We start from the raw sequence: 23980 nt of genomic DNA, 5'->3' as shown, positions 1-23980 counted from the left end.
AGAGTTGATAGAGCTACTAAGAGTCCTTGTACTTCACAGACAGCAATGCCCCCACTGGACATGGTGGAGCCTGATGGAGAGCAGAGTGTACCTTCCTGCCAGTGGTGCCAGTCATCAAAGATGGCAAGTCAGGGTTGGCTCCGCTTGCTGAGCTGGTGGCAGTACAAATGGCTGTGCAGAGTCCCGTTGCCCATGACAAGCCTCTTGTCCACATTTTTACTGACTCATGGGCAGTTGCTAACAGGCTAGTGGTTTGGTTGGGCCAATGGGAGTGGGACAATTTTCACATTCAAGGCCTTGGTATTCAGAGAGCACCAATTTGGAGGGACATTCTCCAGGCACCAGTCACAATTATGGTCACTCACATTTCAGAACATACAAATGCTGTCACATCAGAGTTACTTTTCAGAAACTCTGAAAAGTAGAATTTAGCCTTTGTAAGAGACAAGTCCATTTGTAAAGGAAATCTCCATCTGTAAAGGTGTCTCCCTCTCTGTACCAGGAAGAAGGGGGGATGACCTTCTCTCTAGAAACTCTTCTCAGTGTAGAAGGCAAGGACTGAAATCTGCATAATGACCTTACTCTTGTTTACTGTGCTTTTCTGGGAACCTCCCAAAACTGACTCTGCCCACCCCCAGCATCCTCCTTTGTCTTCAGCTGAGGAGGGTATTTAAGGTGAGAAACTCTGCCATTTGGGGGAGTTACTCAGTTTTTCTGGGTCTCTCCCATGTATACATGTTATAAAGCTTTGTTTGATTGTCTCCTGTTATTCTGTCTCATGTGAATTTAATTCATTGTCCAGGCAGAAGGACCTAGAGTGGGTAGTGGAAATGTCTTCCTCCCCTACATATACATACATTTGTTTAGTTGAAATGAATCTGTAAGATAGCAAAGTCGAACTCTAGAAGACTCACTGCCAATATAGCCTTGTCCCTTCCAGTGCTGTTACATCTAGCCACCCCCAATACAGTTCTGATCATTTCCTTTTTTTAAAAAAAGATTTTATTTTTCCTTTTTCTCCCCACGCCCCCAGTACATGTTGTGTATTTTTAGTTGTGGGTCCTTCTAGTTGTGGCATGTGGGATGCCGCCTCAGCATGGCTTGATGAGTGGTGCCATGTCTGTGCCCAGGATCGGAACCAGTGAAACCCTGGGCTGCCAAAGCAGAGTGCACGAACTTAAGCACTCGACCACGGGGCCGGCCCTTGATCATTTCTTGAGACTGCTGTCAGTGTTTCTTTAGATAGGTCAATGGGAATGCATATTTTTCTTAACCACATTTGCCCTTGTAATGAGCAGTCAGACTCCACATTTTGGGTGACTGCTCACAGCTTAAGCCCCACCCACCCTCTTCCCCTTGTGCCCCGACCTGGACAAGCTGAAGAGGAAGCCTGGGTGCTCTCTCCTTTAGAGCAGGCAGGAGATTCCCACCACCCCAGCCCCTGCCTGTGTGCGGAGCTCTTGCCCTGGCCCCACCCCCAGGGCCAGTGAACCCCCAGGCCAGGCTCCATTCCTTGCTTTCTGAGCCCTGTGAGAGCTGCTTGAGAGGCTGGCCCTGCCCTCCCCTCAGACCTCTCTTATGTGAGTCCTGAGCCTTTTCCTATCCTGTCTGTGTGTCTGTGTGCCACCCTGGCATCAGTGTCAACAAAGGAATCACCCCTCTGCAGGTGACCATAACAGTTGGCACCCTGCACAGCATGTCCAGACATGACCCCACCCGTGGGTCTGTCTTCTGCTCTGACTTGCCTACCAGCTCTGCCGCCTTGTGGTGACTGGCACTGTGGGTGCAGCTTGCTGGGGAGCTCGTGCTGTGAGCTCAGTGGCCCCATGCTGCATTGCTGACCCTATAGCTCTAAGCCACAGTTGTAGGTTCAGCTGCCCAGTGCTGGCAGTTTGAAGAATTTATAGGCAGTTGGGAGCAGGACTGTTACAGGCTCTTAACGTCAGCCCTGATATCAGTTCCCCACATTGAACCCAGCGTATATGGGGTGAAAACTAAAACCCCCCACCCCCTTTCCTGCTTCTCTAGCTCCACTCATATGTAAATACTTGTTTCTTTAAACTTGGACTCTTTGAGCTTTACAGCTAAATGGGAGTTACACATTGTTACAAGCCCAGGTGGCCTGGAGTTGGAGGCACACTAAAGTTTAGCTAATCATGTGTCCTTGAGTTTGCCAGGAAAGCTGCTGTCTCAAGAGTATCAAGGAGCAGAGGCTTCCCAGACCTCAACTCCTCGACTCCGGGCGCTCGAACCCGCCTCAAACAAGAAGAGGAGACAACGGTGAAGGACGCCCACTTGCCATCCTCCTATCTCACCCTCCCCCCATGCCTTGCTGCAAGCAGCCTTTCAAGGCCAAACGCAGGCTGGTGGGAAAGCACCGAGCTGCACAAGCTACATGTTCCCCCTTCCCTACCCAAAACCCCCAATAAAAATCCCTACCCATTCCCCATCCGGGAGCTAGCAATTTTTGAGGCATGAGCCCTTGCTTTGCTCCCTGTGCCTGGCATAGTAAAAACCTTTCCTCTTCCACTCAAGACTCTGTTCTCATTATTTGGATTGGTCTCGGGTTCAGAGAGTGAACTTTCGGTTACAGGACTATGGATTGGGGCCTCCTTAAATGAGTCCTGGGTCGTGTTTCTGGTGGGATCTTTCTGTGTGTTAGAGTGAAGCTGTGAGAGAGGCTGGGTGGGCCCTGACATACTCCAGGGATGAGGGTAGACAGGGACTATACCCTTTGCAAGAGGTGGGTCCATCACATGGTCACTCTTGAAAGAGCCATCATTTAAAGAAAAAGAGAAGTGAGGGGAAAGGCAGGCAGTAGGTGGCAGGCTGAGTCCACGCTCCTGACACCAGAGGGCTCCCGGGCAGCTTCAGTACCTCTGCTGCTGCCCCTGCCTCTACTGCCACAAGGATCCTGACCTTCAGGGTTGCAGGGGACAACACCCATGGCACCCCTGTGACACAAGGGATTAGTTCAAACCTGACTTAAGCCCAGTTGTTATAGGGGAGGCTCCCAACCCTGGTGGTGCTAGGTGTCATATTACAGTTCCACCTGGGAACCCACTAAATTTCAGGGAGGTGCCCCTGATCATCTTAGGGGTGTTAAAGAATATAATATGGAGGACAAATAGGACAAGGTGCTAATGTGCACCGTGCACTGTAATGCATCCATATCGGCTTGGAAATTGTAAGAAGTGTGCCACAGTGACACCAAATGTGAAAGAGTGCCAACTGTGTGGATGCAGAGAAGGGTTATGGGGGAACCAAAAATTCTAATTGATTTTTCTGTAAACTTAAACCCGTTGTCTTTTGAAAAAATGATGAAGACAGACTCATGACAATTCAGCCCTTTTTTACTGAAACAGGACATCTCTCATTCAACTGACTTGAAGTTATTCTTTTTTCAAGATGGGCCCTGAGCTAACATCTGGTGCCCATCTTTTCTCTCCCAAAAGCCCCCAATACATGGTTGTATATTCTAGTCGTAGGTCCTTCTAGTTGTGCCATGACTTCAACGGATCTCAGGAAGCCAGGCTGTGCTCTAGGAGCCTGAGACCCACAGGGGAGGGGAAACTTCCATCGAATGCCTTGTTGGGGAGCACAGCACTGGATCCTCTGAGAAGTGCCATGGTCACTATCAGGAGTGGCAGAACCCCAAGGTGGATGACGAGTGTCCTGGTGTTTTGTGTGTAGACCTATTAGTGTACATACAAGTGTGACTCTGACTTCTATTTTGGGGATCTCTGAGTCAAGAGATTTCCAGAGTTCTTGTCCCACAAAGGGGCAAGACAACTGGTTGCTTTATAGAGTTCAAGTGCCTGGGCTTAAGTTGGTTTGAACCAATCCCTTTGCTCTGACAAACTCAGACTGGGGTGTTGTCACTATAACCCAGAGGGTCAGGGTCTTTGTTGCAATAGACCCTCTGTTGCAGAGGAAGAGTGACTTAGGGGCCCTGAGGAGCCCTCTGGAATCTTGCTTCCTACTGGCTGCAATTTCCTGGCCCTTCTTTCTCTCTGAAATAATTGCTCTTCAAGGACTGACCATCGGATGGGCTCAGCTCAGTGACAGGGTACAATCATCCTCATAACCGCACACTCCCCCTAATGTCAAGGCGACTCCAGCCTCAGTCTCCCCTTCACTCTCAACACACACACATGTGCCACCCAAGACACTGACAGAAGATCACATTAAGGAGGGCCTGATTCCCAGACTCCTGCCCACAGAGGACAGGAATTCCCAAAACTGACAGCTCAGAGTCCTCCACAGTTACAACCCAGGTTTGGTGGGGTCAACAGTGCAACACAGGGCAGCACAGCACCCAGGAGGAGCTGCCCAGCAAGCAGCCCACAGTGCAGGAGCCTCCAGGCTTTCTCATCAGCCTGTCCAGGGTGAGAAAGACCAGGGAAAAGGGAGGGTGAGGCCAGTCAGTCGTCAAACATCATGAGTACCAAACCCTCCCATTCATTACAAGAACAAACTTGGGAAAAAAATTGGCATTCGCACTGGGCTTGTTTTTATATAAAGAAGCACTAGCAGGATGGTGAAGCAGTGAGCAAAACTGGTCATTTAGGGAGGCTGGAGTCAGAGCAGAGGAGTGGGGCAGGACCGCAGGCAGGGAGTCTCCTTCAGTCAGTTTCCTCTCAGGAATTTTTTCAGACACCACGCACTATTTAAAATAAGGGGAGACAGGGCTGGCCCAGTGGTACAGTGGTTAAGGGCACGTGCTCTGCTTCAGAGGCCTGGGCTTACTCATTTCGGATCCTGGTCAAGGACCTACGCACCTCTTACAAAGCCAGGCTGAGGCAGGCGTCCCACATATAAAACAGAGGAAGACAAGCATGGATCTCATCTCGGGGCACACCTTCCTCAAAAACATAAAATAAAATAAGGAGAGATTTATATACGCCATGTTTTCCTATGTTTGATCACTATTTTTAAATAACTTTAATTTTAACATTTCTACACAGGAAACCATTCCAAGATTTAATCCTTTAAACACTAATGGACATAAAACTGTAAAACATAAAAAATTTACCAATCTCTTTCTAACAAAAAAGACAAGGGGACGGGGCTTTGCTTTGTGCCTCCACTAGATTTACCCAGGGATAGAGACTGACCTAAACATGGAAAATGCACCTGAGAACTGAAATACACCCGTCTCACATCTTCAGTTTCTCTTGTCTAAATGGAAAAAATTTGTTTCCACAAATTTTTGCCTTAGTCACAGCATACCTCTGAAATTACATTTTAGAAACACCAAGATGGAAATGGAAACTAGAATCAGAGGATTGCAATCTTCAACTGATAAAGGAATCCGAGGACAGAAACAGGAATATTCCACTCAGCTCATAGAAGCAGCCTGCTGGCCTGCAGTTCACAAGGAACCCACACCACACTCAGAGAGGGACCATATTCCCACACTTGAGGTGTAGACTCTCCCAGTGGAGACAGATCACCTGGAGAGGGTCAGTCCCTGGTGAAGGAGGGTGGGGACACTTGAGCAGCCACAGGAATGGACTCTGGGTGCCCCACACACGCTCCCTCTCCTGTGAGCATGGAGGCACTGCCTCACCCAGGCTCCCATTCTCACAAGTGAGGAAACCTCAGCTGGATTCAGTTTAAGCTTCTGACCCATATGAACTCCAAATTCATGATCCCTTTGTCCACAGGATGGAACACCTGATCTTCACAGACTTCCTCACTGTGCACAGATTACACTCTCAGTGCACCTAAGTGTCAATGCAAAACTCAAACGATGTCTAAAATGTCCAGACACAACCACAACCTCAGAAAGGGTGTCACTCCCAACCCCATGGGCATGCGCACCCCCACCTTTCCAGGGCTCTGCAGCTCCTCTCAGGATAAAGGCTCCTTCCATGGGTGTGAGCAGGAGGACACCTGCAGGGGCAGACTCCCCAGGAAGGACAGCTGGGCCTGCAAGGCCTTCCCTCTGCAGTTTCAAGGGGGCCTTAGCTTGGGTCTTGGACCCGGAGCCTCTGCTCCTCACTGGAGATGCTTTGGAACATCATTGCTATTTTAAATCACACAAATCCAGTGTTTCAATAATCCAGCTAAAGCTTTTAAACGCAGTCCTTCCATGGAAAGTAGGGAAGAAAAGTATAAGGTATTTCTACCACTTCAACTAGAAAAGCACAAATGTCTATTCCTTTAAGAAAAAAGGTAAATTACTACTGTTACTCAGCGAGGGCTCACCACCTGATGCGCACAGAAGCTGAGACCACAGCACACCAGTTTTTGAAAGAAGAAACAGTTGAAGGTGCCATCGATTGGCAAGGAGACAGGAGGACAGGCTCTCAACTCTGGCTCCCTCATCCAGAGCATGGGCTGAGGCTTAAGGGAGCAGGGAGGGCCGGCTGGGATGCAAAGACCTGGCAGGGTGAGGCCTGACTGGCAGATCAAAACTTTCTCTTCTGCACAGGCTCCTGGCTGGCCGCCTCCTGTGACAAAGAGCTTTAACATCTTGCTGTTAAGATGGGGTTAGTGACGGGAGGTCAGCAGGAAAAGCACAGTGAACAAGGTTCAAGTTGTCCTGCAGATTTAACTCACTGCCTTCTCCACAGATAAAGAGTTTCTAGAGATCTAGAGTCATCCTGCCCTTCCTGGCACACAGAGGGAGGCACCCTTACAAAGGGACGTTTCTCTTAAGTGTAAATTTCCCTTACAAAAGGGTAACTTCCAGCTTTTCAGAGCTTTGCCTCTGTCTGCTATTTTTTAATAATCATCAGCTCAAAATAGCCCTTATGCCAAAGATGCATGCTTTGGGATGACAACTCTGTTCCAGGTCCTGTGGTGACATTATTTCCGTGACAAGACAGCACACTTCAACGCTTGTGGTCAGCATTTTTAAGCCCTAGAATTTCATTTGAAAACATTCAAAAGTAGGAACAGACGTCAGAAACTTACTACACATACTCAGGTGAAGACAGAGTGAAACAAGTATTCTTAACCAATGGAATGTAACAAAAGAATATTATATTTTTCCTGAAATTCACCTCTTTCTTGCCTGTTTGGAACTATTTTATAGTGTCTTCCAAGGTCTGTTCAGTAAATATATTTATCCTTATTGAAAAACCAAGACTTAAATAAGTGAATAATTTTTTCTCATTCACAAACGGGGGGGTGGGGGTATGCCCATGGGACAGATCACCCAGGACATTTTTTCAACAGGAACCTCCACCCACAGCACTTCCCATAGGATGTCTCAGCCCAGAAAGATCCTGGGGGAGAGACACAAGCATTTCCTGCAATGAGGTTCCAGGTGGTTATTTTCTGCTTTCCTCTCATGTAAAATATCCACATGATGAGGATCCAGGCTGCCCCAGGGGAAGAAGCCCAAGGCATCCTGCCCTGCATACCAATCTACATCATCCTCCGGGAAGCACAGGACATCCTGACCTGATCCCAGCTGATTCTTTCTAAAGTTACAGGACCACCCAATAACCAGACCCCAACTGCACCCGCCATTTTAATGACTTTTTTTTTTTTGGAAGATTAGTCCTGAGCTAACATCTGCTGCCAATCCTCCTCTTTTTGCTGAGGAAGACTGGCCCTGGGCTAACATCTGTGCCCATCTTCCGCCACTTCATACGTGGGACGCCTGCCACAGCATGGCTTGCCAAGCAGTGCCATGTCCGCACCGGATCCCAATAGGGGAACCCTGGGCCGCCAAAGCAGAACGTTCAAACTCAACCGCTGCGCCACCAGGCGGCCCCACAACTTTTTTACACAATCTTTCCTTTGTCTTGTAGACAAATAACTCACATACCTATGCCTTATAAGTTTAGCCCTGCCCTCAATCCACTGCAACTCTTCCTGCCAAACGGTCCTGTCCCCACACCGTTCTCTGAATGAAGGAGCACTACTGCCAGACCTTGAGAGTCCAAGAAATCTTTCTTTCGACTTCTCTGCTCCCGGAGTCCTCATCACACACACAAATATAATGTTTAAAATAGAGCCATCCTGGGCCTGCCTGTGGTCAGTGGTTAAGTTCACAGGCTCTGCTTCGGTGGCCCAGGGTTTCGTGGGTTCCAATCCTGGGCGCGGCCATGGCACCAGCCATCAGGCCATGCTGAGGCAGCATCCCACATGCCACAACTAGAAGGACCCACAACTAAAATATACAACTATTGGGGTGGGGGGTGGGCCCTGTGGGGAGAAAAAGGAAAAATAAAATCATACAAAAAAAAAAATAGAGCCATCCATGGCTCTGGGGGATAATGATAAACGGTTAAAATATCGGGTCTGGTTGAAACGCGCCATGGAGGACGGAGTGTTGATGAGGATCCTGTGAATGAAAGAGGGGAAGTGGCTTTGGGAGTGCGGGGAGGCATCTGAAAATTTACGGATTTACTGTCAGTCCCAAGAAGTGCCAGCCTGTGGGGAAAGGACTGTGGATTTGAGACGCTGCTGCCCAAACATTTGGAAAACTATGGAGAAAACGGGTCCCCTCCGAGGAGAAAGGAGGCCCTGGGGACCCCACAGACCGCAGCCCCTTCGCACAGGGACCCCGGAGACCGAGACCCGACTGTCCTGCGGACCCTCCCGCGGTCCCCCCACGGTCTGGGACACGCGGGGCTGCGGGCGCACAGCTGCCCAGAGACGCTCCGGCCCAGATCGCCGGGCGCAGGGACCACAGGACGCCCGGGGCCCGGCTGCCCGCCCCTCCCCCACGCTGCGGCCGGAGAGGCCTGAGGGCCGAGCGGCGCCACCGCAGACTCGGAGCCGCCAAGCCCGAAGGGGACCGCGGGAGGCCGGCCCGCCCCGCCGCTTCCCACAAGCCTCTCCTCCCGTGTCCTCACCCCAGGGCCGCACCCTCACCATTTCTAGTGCTCCTGGGTCCCCTGAGTCCTTCCTACGTCCCCCACGGCCAGTGCAGGTCACAGCGCGACAGAGGCTGCAGCAGAGCCACCAGGACCCTTAAGGCAGACAACACCTCAAGTGCAGCACGACAGCAGCCAGAAGCCGCCTTCACAGGAAGTCCAGTGCATGGCCCCACCCACCTGCGCCAGAGCCTCCCCTGAGTGGACGATCCCAAACGCCCCGCCCCCTCATGCCAGAGTGACAGCAGGTGGGAGGCTGCAGGGCTCAGCCAAACCCGCCTAGGCTGCGGGATGGAACCAGACTCGCCTGGCACGTTTGCATTTAAACAGAACTTTTTCCTGGCCTGGGGCTGCCTCTATTGTTTCCACCCAGCTCTTTGTGAAGTCTTGGGCGCTGGTGTGCACGGGGAAGTACTGAGTTTCAAATGGTGCAAGTACAGACTGATGCGGGCTCAGTGAGCAGAGGAGTCCAAAGAAAGATTTCTTGGACTCTCAAGGTCTGGCAGTAGTGCTCTTTTATTCAGAGAATAGTATGGAATAGCATGGGGACAGGACCCATGGGCAGCAAAGAGCTGCTGCAGTGTGTTGAGGGTTAGAGCTAAACTTAAGGCATAGGTATGTGATGATGTGGATTAAGGCTGCCCCAGCTAGAGAAGCCTGTAGGGGAGGAAGACATTTCCTCTTCGCAAATGGGGGTTCGTCTGGCTGGAGAACGAATTAAATTCACATGAGACAGAATAGCAAGAGAAAATTAAACAAAGCTTTATGAGGAACCATGGCCCGGGGCCTTTCTTCCCGAAGGACGAAAGGGCACTGAAGAAGTGGGGTGCACATAGTGGTTATATACCCCCAAACAGGGTGTTTCACATGTGATTGAAATGTCCCTCCCACAATAGTCACAAGATTGCCCTGTCGGCACAGCGCTTGATGGACACAGCAGGTAGTGGTCTGCTGTCTCGGAGGGCGTAGCCAGAGGCAAGTCGATTGTCTGGAGCTGGGCGGTCACAGGTGAGCGCAGCAATCAGTTCCTAGCCTAAGGAAAGATGCTTAATCCTTAAAGAAATGCCAAAATTGGGAGGGGGAGGGAAGTCAGTTACAGGAGGTTACCAGACTAGCACAATAAAATGCAGATTTTAAGTCCTTGCCTTTGGTATTGATTAAGAGTTTTTAGAGAGAAGGTCATCTCCTTTCTTCTTCCTGGTACAGAGAGGGAGGCACCTTTACAGATAGAGATTTACCTTACAAATGTAAACGTGTCCTAACAAAGGGTAAGTTCCATTCCTCAGAGCCTTCTTCCCTGTCCCAGTTTATCAAAAGCAATCAGCCTCAAATAATCCTGATGCCAAAGAGACATATCTTGGGGTGGCCATTTCCAGGTCCCCACAAGCCCAAGGTGACCTGGCCTACTATATGACCCAGTGGATTTTTTTATGGTATGAATTAGGGCTGCCCCAGGGAGAGAAGCCCAGGGCATCCTCACCTACATGCCGATCTATATGGCCAGATTCGTATCTAAAAGTTATATGACCGCACAATAACCAGACCCCATCTGCACTGAAATCATTTAATGACTTTTTACATCATCTTTTCTTTTTCCAGTAAAAATAAGTCATGTACCCATGCCTTATAAAATTAGTGCTAACCCTCAACTCAGGGCAGCAGCAGGAGCTCTGACTGCCCATGGGTCTGGTCCCCATGCAGCAGCAGCAGCGGCTCTGCCTGCCCATGGACACTGTCCCCATGCCAGCAGCAGAAGCTCTGACTGCCCATGGGTCCTGTCCCCATGCTATTCTGTACTATTCTCTAAATAAAAGAGCACTACTGCCAGATCTTGAGAGTCCAAGAAATCTTTCTTTTGACTCCTCGGCTTACCGACCCCGCATCCTGTGAGTTATCTCTTTACAAGACAAAGGAAAGAATATGTGAAAAAAGTCAGTAAAATGGTGTCAGTGCAGGTGGTTTCTGGTTATTGGGTGGTCCTGTGACTTTAGATAACAATCAGATCAGATTAAGTCAGGATGTTCTGTGCTTCCTGGAGGATGTTGGTTGGGGGGGGAGTCAGCTACATAGGGTTACCAGACAAGCACAATAAACACCACTTAAGTCTTTGCAGTCCCCATTAAAAGTTTCTAGAGATAAGGTCATCCCCTCTTCCTCCTGGTGCAGAGAGGGAGACACCCCCACAGATGGAGACTTCCTTCACAAATGCAAATATCTCTCATCAAAGGGCGAGCAAATTCCGCTCCTCAGAGCCTCCTTCCCACCTGCAGTTTTTTAAAAAGTTACCAGCCTAAAATAATCCTCATCATAAGCCCCCCTGAACCCATTTGGCCCTGATCTGTTGGGGATATGGACAATGGTCAGTCTCCTGTAACTACTAACAGCTGTGCAAGGTCATAGAGCTGTCCCTAAATGGGGCCATAGGTACAGGTAGGAAGTTCAGAGGACTGGAAGGTTGCGCCCGCAGAGCCCAAGGCTGACAAGGTACATGGATCCTCTGGAGACGAGAGAATCATTTGACGAGAGGTGGTCCAGGAGGTGAAACTTTGTTGACATGCGGAACACAAGCAACGAAATAGACAGCAAATTATAATAAGAAAGACAAGCAATATGATTAACCCAATGAATAAGGTTTTGATAGTAGTCCCGAAACCTGGTCCTGACCAGGAGTTCAACCAATCATTTAGAGATAGGGTAGGGTCAGACATGGATTTAATTTGGTGGCTCATATCAGACAGGAAGCCAGAGATATTTTGATGGTAGTCAGAAATATAGACACAACAGTCCGTTTTTATAATGGCACAAGCATGCCCCTGTGCTGCTGTCAAGACATCCAGTGCCATTTGGTTTTGGAGGACTGCCTTACGCATTTGGGATACTTCTAAATTGAGCAGCGAAAGGCTATGTCGTGTATCATTTAATGCCTTCATAGTAAATTTGTTTACAGCTTCCATGTGCCAGATGACACTTTTGATTCCTAATTGGGGAAGGAAAATTGAGGCAAGGTGGTCATACCAGTGGAAGACAGAGCGGGTCCAGCGCTGTTGCAGGTTGGGTAGCTTAGCAGGAGGAGATATAGTGAATGTAGTTCTACCTTGCATCCAGGTGAAGCCTAAAGTGCATCATCCAGTCCATCCAGGTGGCAGCATAAGTTGGAGCCACATAACCACTGAGTGCCATTAGGGGCTAACCAACGTATGCTGGGCCGCCTATCCCAGTCAGTCCCAAACCAATCAGTACTTTTTGTGATATGAGAACACATATAACGGGGAATTTTTCCCATAGGTCAGGTGCTATTAGGCCATGTATCACAGTTGTGATTGGTTTGTTCCCAGCATGGAGTGGCCTTTTGACTGAGTTGACCACTAGTAGGAGTGAGCCAAATATATTTGTCCCAAATTTGATAAAGTCCATCCTGTGTGTATCAATAGTTTGGGGACTTTACCTTTGGAACTTGTTGTTTATGATCCACCTGTGACAAGGCAAATCTAGTTAGTATTTGGGCAGTAGTGTTGAAGGAAAAGGTTTGATTGTGGCCAGGGAACTCCCAGGTGTCAGAGACCTGGGATGGCCACAGGAGACATGATGATTACTAATAGATGAATCTTGTAAAAGAGAAGAGCTAGAAATGTATTGTGTAGTGAAGAGAAGCATGGCACGCCAATCAGTACCCTGGAGGGGAGAGACCCACCAGGGGAGACCAGAAGTACTAGACAGAGGCAAGAGTCCACAAACCCAATATGTGGTTTGGTTACGGAGCTCAGCATAATGTTGAGCCCATTTTAAAAAAGAATTGTCCATCATTACAGACAGAGATAAGAAGAAAATAATGAACATAGGGTTCATTTTGTTCTAAAAAGTAGTTTTAAATCAGCAGTTTGTTCACAAGAGTAGTCCAGTTGAACAGTAGGATCTGGATCAGCTTTGTCCTGAAAAGAAGTTCTAAGTTTTATTCGGGAAATATGTGTCCAAGAAGTATGATCTTTTAATTTTACAGCTGTGGGGGTTCTTAGAATGACTTGATAAAGTCCTTTCCATTTTGGGCTTAACCCATGATAATGTGTTTTCCAATCTTTTCAATATACCATATCTCCAGGATTTACCTGGCAAGGTATATGGTCAGACAATGCTTCCAGGTTAGGTAAACGATTATTAACATAGCCGTTTAGGTCCTTTCATATTAGACCAGCCTCAATGCAATATCAACATAGTTGGTGGTAATCAGAGTCCAATACTATATTGGTGGATAGAAAGGGCCTTCCATACAGGCTTTCATAAGGGCTTAACCCTAAACTGTTCTGAGGGGCCGTTCTCATCTGTAGGAGGCCAATAGGTAAGAGTGTAATCCAAGTTTCCTTAGTCTCGAGACTTAACTTGGAGGGATGTCGTTTTAGACTATGGTTTGCCTTCTCGGCTTTCCAAGAGGATTGTGTATGCCAAGCTGAATGCAAATATTATTTAATTTGTAAAGCTGAAGAGACCTGTGGTGTTATTTAAGCCATGAAAGAGGGACCGCTATCACTCTGTAAGGTCTTGGGCAAGCGAAATTGTGGGATAATCTTCCTTAAAAGGGCCTTTGTTACTTTGATTTACCATTCACTTTGACAAGGGAAGGCCTCAATCCAGCCTGTAAAGGTATCGACAGATACCAAAAGGTATTTATAGCCATTACATGGAGGCATTTGGGTAAAATCCAGTTGCCAATCTTCCCCGGGATAGGTACCCGTCATTGTATAGGCCTTAACAGAGAAGGTGGTTTAGCTGCCCCCTCTCAATTTACTTGAGCACAAGTGGCACAAGAGCATCAGAGCTGTCTAATGGTGGCATGGAAAACATGGCCATTGAAGGATTTACAAAGTAGCTGAGTCAACGATTGTTTGCCAAAAAGGGTAGCCTGAGGAATTCCACTAACTAATTTCCATTGAAGGCTTTTGCGTATGAAAATTTTTCCCTGGTCATTAATTAGCCAAGACTATTTTGTTTCCTGGATATATCACTTTTCTTGAGCCAGGGCTATTTCTTCAGTTGTATAATTAGCACTAATAAGACCCAAAGCAGGGGGAATGGGGAGTAAGCTTAAAAGATTACTTTGTTTAGCAGCCCATTTAGCTTCCCGGTCAGCAAAGTTATTATCCATGCTCTCAAGAGACAAATTCTTCTGATATCCCCGGCAATGGACCACAGCCACTTGCTTTGGAAGAAGCACAAGGTTTAAAAGAGCCAAAGTCTCTGTGCCATGTTTGATAGGGAAGGTCTTTGTACTGAGTAAACCCCTTTCCATTATAACATATATACATGGGAGAGACCCAGAAAAGCTGAGTAACTCCCCAAAATAGTGGAGGTTCTCACCTTAAATAGCCTCCTCAGCTAAAGACAAAGGAGGATGCTGGGGGTGGGGAGAGTCAGTTATGGGAGGTTCCCAGAAAAGCACAGGAAACAAGAGTAAGGTTGTTATGCAGATTTAACTCCTTGCCTTTTACACTGATAAGAGTTTCTAGAGAGAAGGTCATCCCCTCTTCTTCCTGGTACAGAGAGGGAGACACCTTTACAGATGGAGATTTCCTTTACAAATGGACATGTCTCTTACAAAGGCTAAATTCTACTTTTCTAAGTTTCTGAAAAGTAACTCTGATGTGACAGCATTTGTATGTTCTGAAATGTGAGTGACCATAATTGTGACCGGTGCCTGGAGATTGTCCCTCCAAATTGGTGCTCTCCGAATGCTACAGCCTTGAATGTGAACATTCTCCCACTGCCATTGGCCCAACCAAACCACTAACCTGTTAGCAACTGCCCATGAGTCAGTAAAAATGTGGACAAGAGGCTTGTCATGGGCAATGGCACTCTGCACAGCCATTTGTACTGCCACCAGCTCAGCAAGCTGAGCCAACCCTGACTTGCCATCTTTGATGACTGGCACCAATGGCAGGAAGGCACACTACTGCTCTCCATCAGGCTCCATCATGTCCAGTGGTGGCATTGCTATCTGTGAAGTACATGGACTCTCTTAGGAGCTCCATCAGCTCTTCTCAGGGTCCACCCATGTCACCAGAGGCTTAGGCAATGGGGGTGCTGTCACCAGTTCCTCAAGGTCCACGGGGTGAGGCTCAGGGAAGTCACATCCTCCTGTAATTTAGAAAGATCTGCCATGTCAGGTTTAGTCCATTCCTGAAGGCATCATTTCCATTTTAGAGAAGAGGCACTGGTGGCCATGCCGAGCCACTGTTGGGATGCGTCCCTTTTCCATGATGTGACAGGAATGGGGGCATGCAGGAGACCAGGCTCCTGTCCTGTGAAGGCCTGTTTCTAACAAAGCCCAATGAGTGGGCAGAATTTGATGTTCCAATGGGGTATAGCAGGCAGCTGGGGGAGGCAGCCCTCTGTTCTAGAAGCCCATAGGCAACCAGAAAGAGGCATGTTTAGTCCAAGGGTCCAGGACACATACTGCATGGTGGCCAGGGCCTCAATCTGAAGGAGGAGCCAACAGCCCGCAAGGGGAGAGCTTGATGAACTGACCTTTACACCAACTGTGAGTCTTGCTATTGAGATTCTCCTTGATGAATTGTGGGGGATTGTGTGACTGTGTGAATGAGTCTGAGAGTGATGGCTAAGTGAGGTGTGTGTTTCTCCAAAAGAATTAATGTTCATTTGCAAGTGAAATTTCCCAGCCTTTAGAGGACCCATGAATTCCCAGAAATTTAACAGTTGTGGCTGCCTTTGAATTTTATGTGGGGCCGTAGCTCATCCTCTACATTGTAGGTGGGTCACCAGCTATGCTAGGCTCTCATGCCCCACATCCTCTGAAGCGCCCCGAGTTAGAATGCCATCAACATAGTGTCTGACAGTGAGAGGGGACACTGTAAGGGCATCCAGGTTTTGCCAGCAAAGATTGTGGGCAATAGCCTGGCTGTTAAGATCACCCATAGGCAGCCTGGTGAAAGCCTATTGGGTCCCTTGAAATATGCAAACAATTTGACTGGGACTCCTTGGTGATCGATACTGCAGAGAACATATTAGCTAGATTGATCATGGCACAGTAGTCCCCTGGAGTCCTTTGCATGTCTTCTATTAATTGGACAATGTAGGGAATGGGAGCCCTAATAGGGGGCACCTGAGCATTTAAATTTCCATCGTGGACTGTGAGGCACCACTCCAGAGTAGAAGGCTTCTATGCCAGCGAAATGGGAGAATCGAAAGGAGACGCAGTGTTTCATAAATCTTGAATTGTGAGCGGTAATTCCTCAGTCCCCTATTGGAAATGATACTGGAAGTATTTACTGTCCTTAATCAGGAGTGATAGTTTACTAGCTCCCAATGGGCAGCTCCCACCAGGAAAGCCAGGAATGTGGGTTTGTTCCAGATGGTGTGGTGGCACCTTGAGGCGTCCATACTATAACAGGAAAGGGTAGGGGCAGAGAGGTCACCACCACTAAAAGACTTTGTTTTTTTCCTAAATATTGGCAGCTGGGCTAACAACTGCTGCCAATCTTTTTTTTTTTTTTTTTTTTCTGCTTTATTTCCCAACCCCTGCCCCCATCCCCGGTACATAGTTGTATATCTTAGTTGCAGGTCCTTCTGGTTGTGGGATGTGGGATGTCACCTCAACGTGGCCTGACGAGCAGTGCCATGTCCACGGCCAGGATCCAAACCCTGGGCCACCGCAGCGGAGCATGCAAACTTAACCATTCGGCCACAGAGCCGGGCCCCAACTTTTTTTTTTTTGAGGAAGATTAGCCCTGAGCTAACATCTGCTGCCAATCCTCCTCTTTTTGCTGAGGAAGACTGGCCCTGAGCTAACATCTGTACCCATCTTCCTTCACTTTTTTTTAATATATGTAGGACGCCTACCACTGCACGACGTGCCAAGAAGTGTCATGTCTGCACTCAGGATCCAAACGGGTGAACCCTTGGCCACTGAAGCACAATGTGTGAAACTAACCACTGTCCCACTGGGCCGTCCCTGAAGGTTTTTAATGCAAATTGTTTGCAGAGCGACATCCAAAGGAAGTTGAAAGCCTTCTCCTGTCCCACCTGTTACCCCTTGTAATTTAAAGGGCGCCCCTGGCTTAGGTTTGGAGGGGTTCCCAGGAAGCACTGTAACTGGGGCTCCAGGGTCAATGAGAGCAGTAAAAGGTTGTTTCGTATGTGTGTCCCAAAGCATAATTAAAGAAGTGTGTGGGCGATTGTCCCCCAGGGGAGAAACACTCCCTGGGGAACAGCCAGGTTCCTAGCACAGGGGCCTCGATTGCTGCCACTCTCAGAGATCAGGGGAAGGATCCCGGATCCTGCTGCCACGGCTGGGGCATTCTGTGAGGAGACAGCATCTAACCTTGGGGTCAGGGATGGTGGGGTCGGCAGTCTCTTGCAGAGCCTGCAGTGCCTGAGGAAATGCTTCTAACTTTTGGTCGGGCTGTCCCGAAATTAGGTCATTCGGGACCCCTGATCTCCAGAGCTGCCAGTGCAGGGAGACCTGCTGGTCATCTCATGAAGGAGAGCGATGGGACAAAGTGCCACGCCTCTGTGGTAAGCCCCCATATTCCCTACGGACCCTCTGTTGTGTTTCTGGGGGAGGGGGCAGTGGGGCCCATTCACCTTTAATGGCAAACAAGATCTGGAAAATTCTCTTTTTTGTGTCCAGCTACAGCATCGATGCAGTCTACTGCCTGTTGTACTGTAGCTGACATTTCCATGAATTGTGACAGCATGGCCTTAAGAATAGGAGACCCCCCTTTAAGAAGAACTCCTGAGATGCTGGCCCCAAGGGTGCCTCCTCTGGCTTGGAAATGGTCAGGGGCTCTGTGAGGGCGTGGCTCACAACAAAACGATACACCCATTGAACCATCCAATTTGATGTAACAGGAGGTGCGTTTCACACAGGGTTTTCCATGCACAGTGAGTGTTTGCTGTGATAACTGTGATGGAAGGCTGGGCTTGGTGCCAAGCCATAAAAGTTCAAGTCAGGAGAGGCAGAGCGTCTCCCCCTCATCCCTGTGGGCTCCACAGCTTGACGGGGTCTCTTCTGCAGAGTCCATCTCCTCCCTTCTTTTGTCTGCATCTTCTGACCTTGTGGCTCATGTCATTTGGGAATGTCCTCGCTGTGGTGACAAGTCCGTGGTCTCCCCTGGGGTATCTGTAGTAAAATGGGTCCTCAATACCTTGAGGTTTTTTTTTTTTTTTTTACACCAATTGTAAATGCTGGAATCTTTGACCAGTCCAGCCAGCTGGCATGACTTGGTCTCAGCGAGCAACAGCTCGGAGCTGAGTCCAAAGACCTGTAAGAGCCAACAAGTGTCCTTCTCCCCCTCCCTTTGGACAATTTTTTCTAAAAAACCTTGCACTTCTCTCAGGATAATTATTATAGTTACATGTCTCTGTCTCTCCCTCCTGCTGGATAGTGACGGGGAAGACCTGAGCATGTTGCCTCTTCCCGACTCACATGCTGCTGCCTCCCATTCTAGGGTGTCCCCGTCATCCCCCAGGGGCTGGAGCCCACCTCTCCCAGTGCAGTGTTAGCTGATGCGCTCAGGAAAGCTCCCTAGCCCCGAGAACGCAGTAATGGCGATTTGGCCTGTTGATGCACTGCCATGCTCAGCGGAGCCCAGGCCATTGGAGCAGGGGTCTTACAAGCATCTGGTAGTTTCCCAACCTCCTCTGGGGACTTGGGAGAACCTGGTACCATGTGCTCAGGGGCCTGCTTTTAGGGAGAATTCATTCTGCTGCACCATGTCAGGGGTGGGACTCCTGATATCCCCTGGGATCAGGGATGATTTGTGACAGCCGCAAGGAATGCAGCACCATAAGAAGCATTTGCCTCGGTAGCGTTTGCTCCGCCAGCCTGCCATGATGCCCCTGAGAGAGTTGCCTCTGTCATGGGGTAGGGCTGGCTGGCCAAGCTCAACACCCCGATGCCAATCACTGAAACTACGGGCCCAGCAGCTGGCTCTCCTCCCGGCCCTGATCTAGGGGACTCTCCTCGGCTCCCAGGACCTGATGGCTCAGGCCCCTGTTCCATACCTGGGGCAAGGGGGCAGAGTCATACCTTCTCAGTCAGCTCATCTGAGCTCAAGGCCAAGGCTTCCTAATGTGATTACAGCCCATCACCTCAAGCCCTGACACCCAGCGGGGTCTCTCAGAGATGAGTGGGAGACATACCCACCTCACCCTGAGGCCTGCAGGCCGGTCTCTGCAGGGCGGTCTGACCTACAGCACTGACACTGTAGGGCGGGAATCCGAGGCAACACCCGGGAACAGCTTATGCAGCAGTGGAAATCCCACCACAGACCCCAGCAAGCGGTGGTTCCTCCCAGAGAGGCTGAGCGGTCCAGGAGAGGAGGTTAGTAAGCCCTTCACAGCTCCAAGGCATCGAGTGGGTACAAACAGCCCACAGCCCCATCCCCATGGTCAATTATGTGCAGAAGCCAGAGCTGGTGTATTGAATTGATAGGTAGATTATGACCCACTGAAGGAGGGGGCACAGGCCACCCACACAGGGTCAGCAGGGTGCTCCCTCAGCATCCGAGCTCCCACTGTGGGGAAGTGAAACCCACAGGCTCATTTTGATTGAAGAAGCAGTTTCAATGCACCCACCCAAAGGAACAGAGTCACAGGATTTATTACTCACAGGTCACAGAAGCAGGGGCTGAGGGTGCAGTGAGCTAGGGAAAGGCCGTCGTCTGTCCAGGTCAGGAGCGAGCAGGAGACAGAGAGCAGGGAGCAAGCACCCGGTACTTAGAAGGGCGCTGGGGCAGAGGGCACTAACTATTCCCGGGCTGAACTCTAAGTGCTCAGTTTAAAAGGCGCCCTGGGAAAGTAAAGCGGGAACTTAGGGCAGAATCCTAACCTCAGATCCTTCTCTAACCGTCCAGATTCTGGGTGTGAGCAGGGGCCTCAGACTGTAACACGCTGAGGCAGCAACTCAGAACACAAGTTGTTTCTCACCAGCCGCCATACAGAGCGAAACCTCTTCCCCAGCTCCTCAGGTGGACCCCACTCTGGGTGCGCCCACTGCTGTCCTGGGGGACAGTGGTATTGCCAGGGCTCTCTTCCTCCTTTAGGGGCCACACGTGGTGGTTCCATTCAGTTAACCGCTGCCTGATTGCTCTCCTGTTTTCACCAGTGTCCTGGGGGCATCATTGGCTCTACCAGTTAGTCCAATAACAGCCTGCTCCTTTGTAGAAACACTTCCTGAAGTCACTGTTGGATATTTGTTCCGACCCTTGCAAGCCCCCTCCCAGCAGTCTAATTCTCTGGTTCTTTCCAGAAACCAGTCAGCCCACAGTCTAAGCTGTATCTTTATGAAATACACAAATCCACTCCTAGTTGCCTTTTACCTCATTCTCCACTTCTTTGAGAGCGTCCTTTGACTTGCACTTCCCATGATCTCCTGCCAGCCACCTTAATTCTCTGGAAAGGTATGAAGAGCTATGCGTTTTATGGCTTGCTTCACCCCCACACTCAGGAAAAGTCTCTGTGCCGGGACCCTGGAGTTGTCTGGAGGACAACGGGAAGCCTCTTTCTGAGTGACAATCCCACTTCAGGAGTGCTCAGGGGAGGGGAGAGACAGCAGCCAGAGGTCATCTTCACTGTGTCTCCTGGCACCTCATGGATGACTTATGTTCCAGCCACCTCAGCAGCTGGGACAGGGTGACCGGTGCCCCAGGATTGTCAGGTCACTGCTCCACAGATGTCGCCTGAGTTCCATGTGGAGGGAGTGAAACAACGGTGTCCCAACTTTTCAAGCCAACTCGCCCCGCACTTGTTCACCCTCAGCAACAGACCGCTGGGGCAGGCTTTCACAATTTGAAGTCCTCTTCTTCCCAGGAGGAAAGCTCTCGGAGTGGCAGCTGGGGTGACAGGGCTTGAGTTTGTTTTTGTTATATACTCCACGTGAGGAAAGCATCCGGCATTTTTCTTTCCCCTTCGGACTTATTTCACTGAGAATAACACCCTCAAGATCCATGCACGGTGTCACAAATGGCAAGATTTCATCTGTGACAACACTGACTCAGTAGTTGTTCAGCAGCCTGTTGTTTTCTCTCCACAGATTTGTGATTTCTCCAGCTTTCTTCCTGTAGTTGACCTCTGCTTTCACACCATTGTGGTCAAAACAGATTCTTGATGTGATTTCAGTCTTGTTAAATTTATTGAGACTTGCTGTGTGTCACAACACAAATGTTCCACGTGCACTTGAGGAGGATGGTATTCTGCTGCCTTTGGATGGAACGGTCTGTATATATCTAGGAAGTCTGTCTGTTACTGTGTTTCATTTAAGGCCAATGTTTGCTTGTTGACTTTCTGCCTGGGTGACCTACCCACTGATGTATGTGGGGAGTTAAAATCCGCTAATATTATTGCATTGCTGTCAATCTCTCCCTTGAGGTCTGCCAATGGGTGCTGTATATATTTGAGTGTTCCCGTGTTGGGTGCCCATAGATTATTAACTGTTAGGTCGTCCTGATGGCATAGCCCCTTTATCAGTATATAAGGTCCATCTCTGTTGTTACTGTTTTGGGGTTGGAGTCTATTTGTCTGATGTCAGCATGGCCACACCCCCTTTCTTTTGGCTGCCATTTGCCTGGAGGCTCCTCTTCTGCCCCTTCGCTTTGAGCCTGTGTTTGTCTTTAGAGCTGAGCTGAGTGTCCTGGAGGCAGCAGAGAGTCGGGTCATGTCTTTTACTCCATGCAGCCACTCTGGGCCTTTTCACTGGTAATTTCAATCCATTTAAATTTAGGCTGATTATTGATCTAGGAGGACTTACCGGTGCTATTGTCTTTTGTTTTCTAATTGATCTATATCTCCATTTTCCCTTTTCCCTTGTGTTTCTGTCTGCCATTTTACTTTGTGGTTTCCAATGTTTTTCTCAGTTTCCTCTTTTTTAATGCTTGGTTCCTCTGCTCTAAATCTTTGTTTTGTGGTTACCATGAGATTTGTATAAAACGTCTCATAGATAAAATAGTCCTTTTTCTGCTGATACTTTCTTATCTTCATTTTCCTATACTGCTTCTAAGAATTCCCTACACTGAGCTCCTGTGCATTATGAGAAAGACATTTTCCATGAGTTACCTTCTGTTTCATCATTGCCATTTTGGGGGCAGGATTAATACTCTACCTTCAGACCAGACGTCAGGACTATGTTGCTACATGCAATAAGTTAATACAAAAGTTTATTCTCCAAAATACTTTCTAAAGAGAATAGGCCAAGGGAAAGCTTCTTCATGTGCCTTGTGCAAAGGACCACAGGCTGGCCATTTAGGATGTGTAGGTTTAGAGGCTTCAGGATTTACAGGTCTGAGCCTCCCATCTGCAGGCACAAAAAGCAAAGGGGCACGTGTCAACCATCATAACTTGTTTACCATTGTGATCCCGACAGGGTGAGCAGGCGTCTACAGCCGATTTAGAGTCAAATGTGGAAAATCAAGTCAGTGTCTTTATAGTGTTCACTCCTGAGGTTGGTTGACTGAATGATGCAACTAGTCAAATAAATTTGAATAGTAATTAAACACCTATGGGAAAAGTGCAAACATATTATATTTAAGATGACAAAGACTCAAAAAACTATTTGAATCAAGTCATCCAAATATGTGGAGGGATCCAGAAACGTGTAAGTGTGGTTCCAGAACTCTGTTCAAATATTTAAGTGATATTATTCTTTTAATCTGTTGTCTCACTTGTTGTGTTATTGGTGGCACCTTCCTACCCACATACCACAGGCAGCCCTATTAGAGGAAGAGAGCTCTCCCTGGATGGATAATAAATACTTTAAGGCCAAATGGTCAGCAGCTACAACAGCTGCCAAGAGGTTTTCCTTCAGGGAAACATCACAAACACCAGCTATCTGCTACAGGAATTTTGAGTGTTTTGGACATTTCTTGATTGGCAGGAAGGATGTTTGTTGAATGACGTCATCTGTGCCTAAGTCAGTAGCAGTGACTCCCATGACAATGAGCACGTGAGTGCAAATGGTAGGGAAACCGCACATCTGTATGTGATGAGCCACAGGGGTTTTGAAGGAGGTGCCCCAAATGAAGTATCAACACGCAGGGCACATAGACCACAGGCAATGTGAGGGGAAGACTTGGCAGTGGGATACAACAGTGGTGGCCAGGGTGCACTGTTACAATAAACCAGAGACCTGTAGGAGTGACCGTTCTCACAGGAATGTCCAGTAGGGAAAGGCCTCTATCTATAAGGAGCCAGTGAACCTGACGATGACAACAAAGCAATGAGCCCCGAAGACTGGGATTAAGTCTAATCAATGCCTCCAACAGCAGGAAGGCCCAGTGAGAAGAAAGCAAATTGGCCTGAGGAGGCCATGAGACCATCCTAAGAGGGGGGTAGCCTGTGGTGGTTGAAGTGGTAAAACGTCCACTGAACAACTTATTCGAGAGCCCAGAGTTTCCTCTTTTCAGAATTGAGCTGGTAATATCTATAAATTTAGAGCATCTTGGCGGCTCCTTGCATTTTGGCTTCAGCAGGGTAATGTATGATGGCATGAGTAATTTGTCCATATCAAGTTCTACCACGGTCTGAGCACAGCAAGGAGCCCAGGGGATGGGGGAATGGACCTACCAAGTCTACTTGCCATCAGCTGTGGGGATCCCTTCCTCATCCTGCCAGGTGTGTCCATTGATGATATTACCAGTGACTTGCTTTTTCACATCAGGTTCACTGGTCCATCACTGGGTTAACCATGGCAGAGGAGGGAAATCACTTCAATTTTGCCTACACTCTTAAGTTAGAGGTCTGTAAGTGGTTTCACATTATGTTGGACCATAAGGCCAAGGTTAATACCATCAGGTCTGAGGTGTTGATATGTGTCTCAGAAATTCACGTCAATTTATCACCCTGAGGAATAAAAATCACCCTCTGCAGCAAGAGGTCTAATATGGGCAGAGTAAGGAGCGGCCAGATTTGTATTTGGGTATTTGAGAGGCAAGATATTCCCAGAATTCTTTAAGACATAGAGGGCAACCTTGGATAAGTGGTTGGTGGTATTCATGGCACCGCACAGCTGGATCATGGGTAATGGCTCAGGGTCTGTAAAACATGTACAGACAGGTTGGATTCTGGGCTAAAAATGTTTCTATTCCTAACATGACTGTTGTTTGACTGATCACTCTGATGCTTCAGTCCATTCTTTG

General features: G+C 48.6%; 3 protein-coding genes across 11 annotated transcripts in view; 2 read left to right on the top strand and 1 right to left on the bottom strand.

The window, feature by feature from the left end:
- LOC103545992 (zinc finger protein 709-like) overlaps positions 1-23980 on the top strand; it is a 515885-nt gene that overhangs the window by 107409 nt on the left and 384496 nt on the right. The window lies entirely within an intron of this gene.
- Positions 1-23980, top strand: part of LOC103564867 (zinc finger protein 709-like) — a 308739-nt gene that overhangs the window by 107414 nt on the left and 177345 nt on the right. The gene's annotated exons all lie outside the window — the stretch shown is intronic.
- LOC103544955 (zinc finger protein 709-like) overlaps positions 1-23980 on the bottom strand; it is a 381325-nt gene that overhangs the window by 215236 nt on the left and 142109 nt on the right. Inside the window, exon 1 of one of the 6 annotated variants that reach the window (XM_070625388.1) lies at positions 8839-8955. The exons of the other annotated variants lie outside the window; for them this stretch is intronic. Within the exon in view, the coding sequence (XP_070481489.1) occupies positions 8839-8841 (3 nt within the window). The 5' untranslated portion in view covers positions 8842-8955. Of the gene's footprint in view, positions 1-8838; positions 8956-23980 lie in introns of those variants that run through there. 6 annotated transcript variants of the gene reach the window in all.

The sequence above is a fragment of the Equus przewalskii genome, chromosome 6 (assembly GCF_037783145.1).
Source record: "Equus przewalskii isolate Varuska chromosome 6, EquPr2, whole genome shotgun sequence".
NCBI classification, from domain to species: Eukaryota; Metazoa; Chordata; class Mammalia; order Perissodactyla; family Equidae; genus Equus; species Equus przewalskii.
This window is presented reverse-complemented; position numbering and strand designations above follow the sequence as displayed.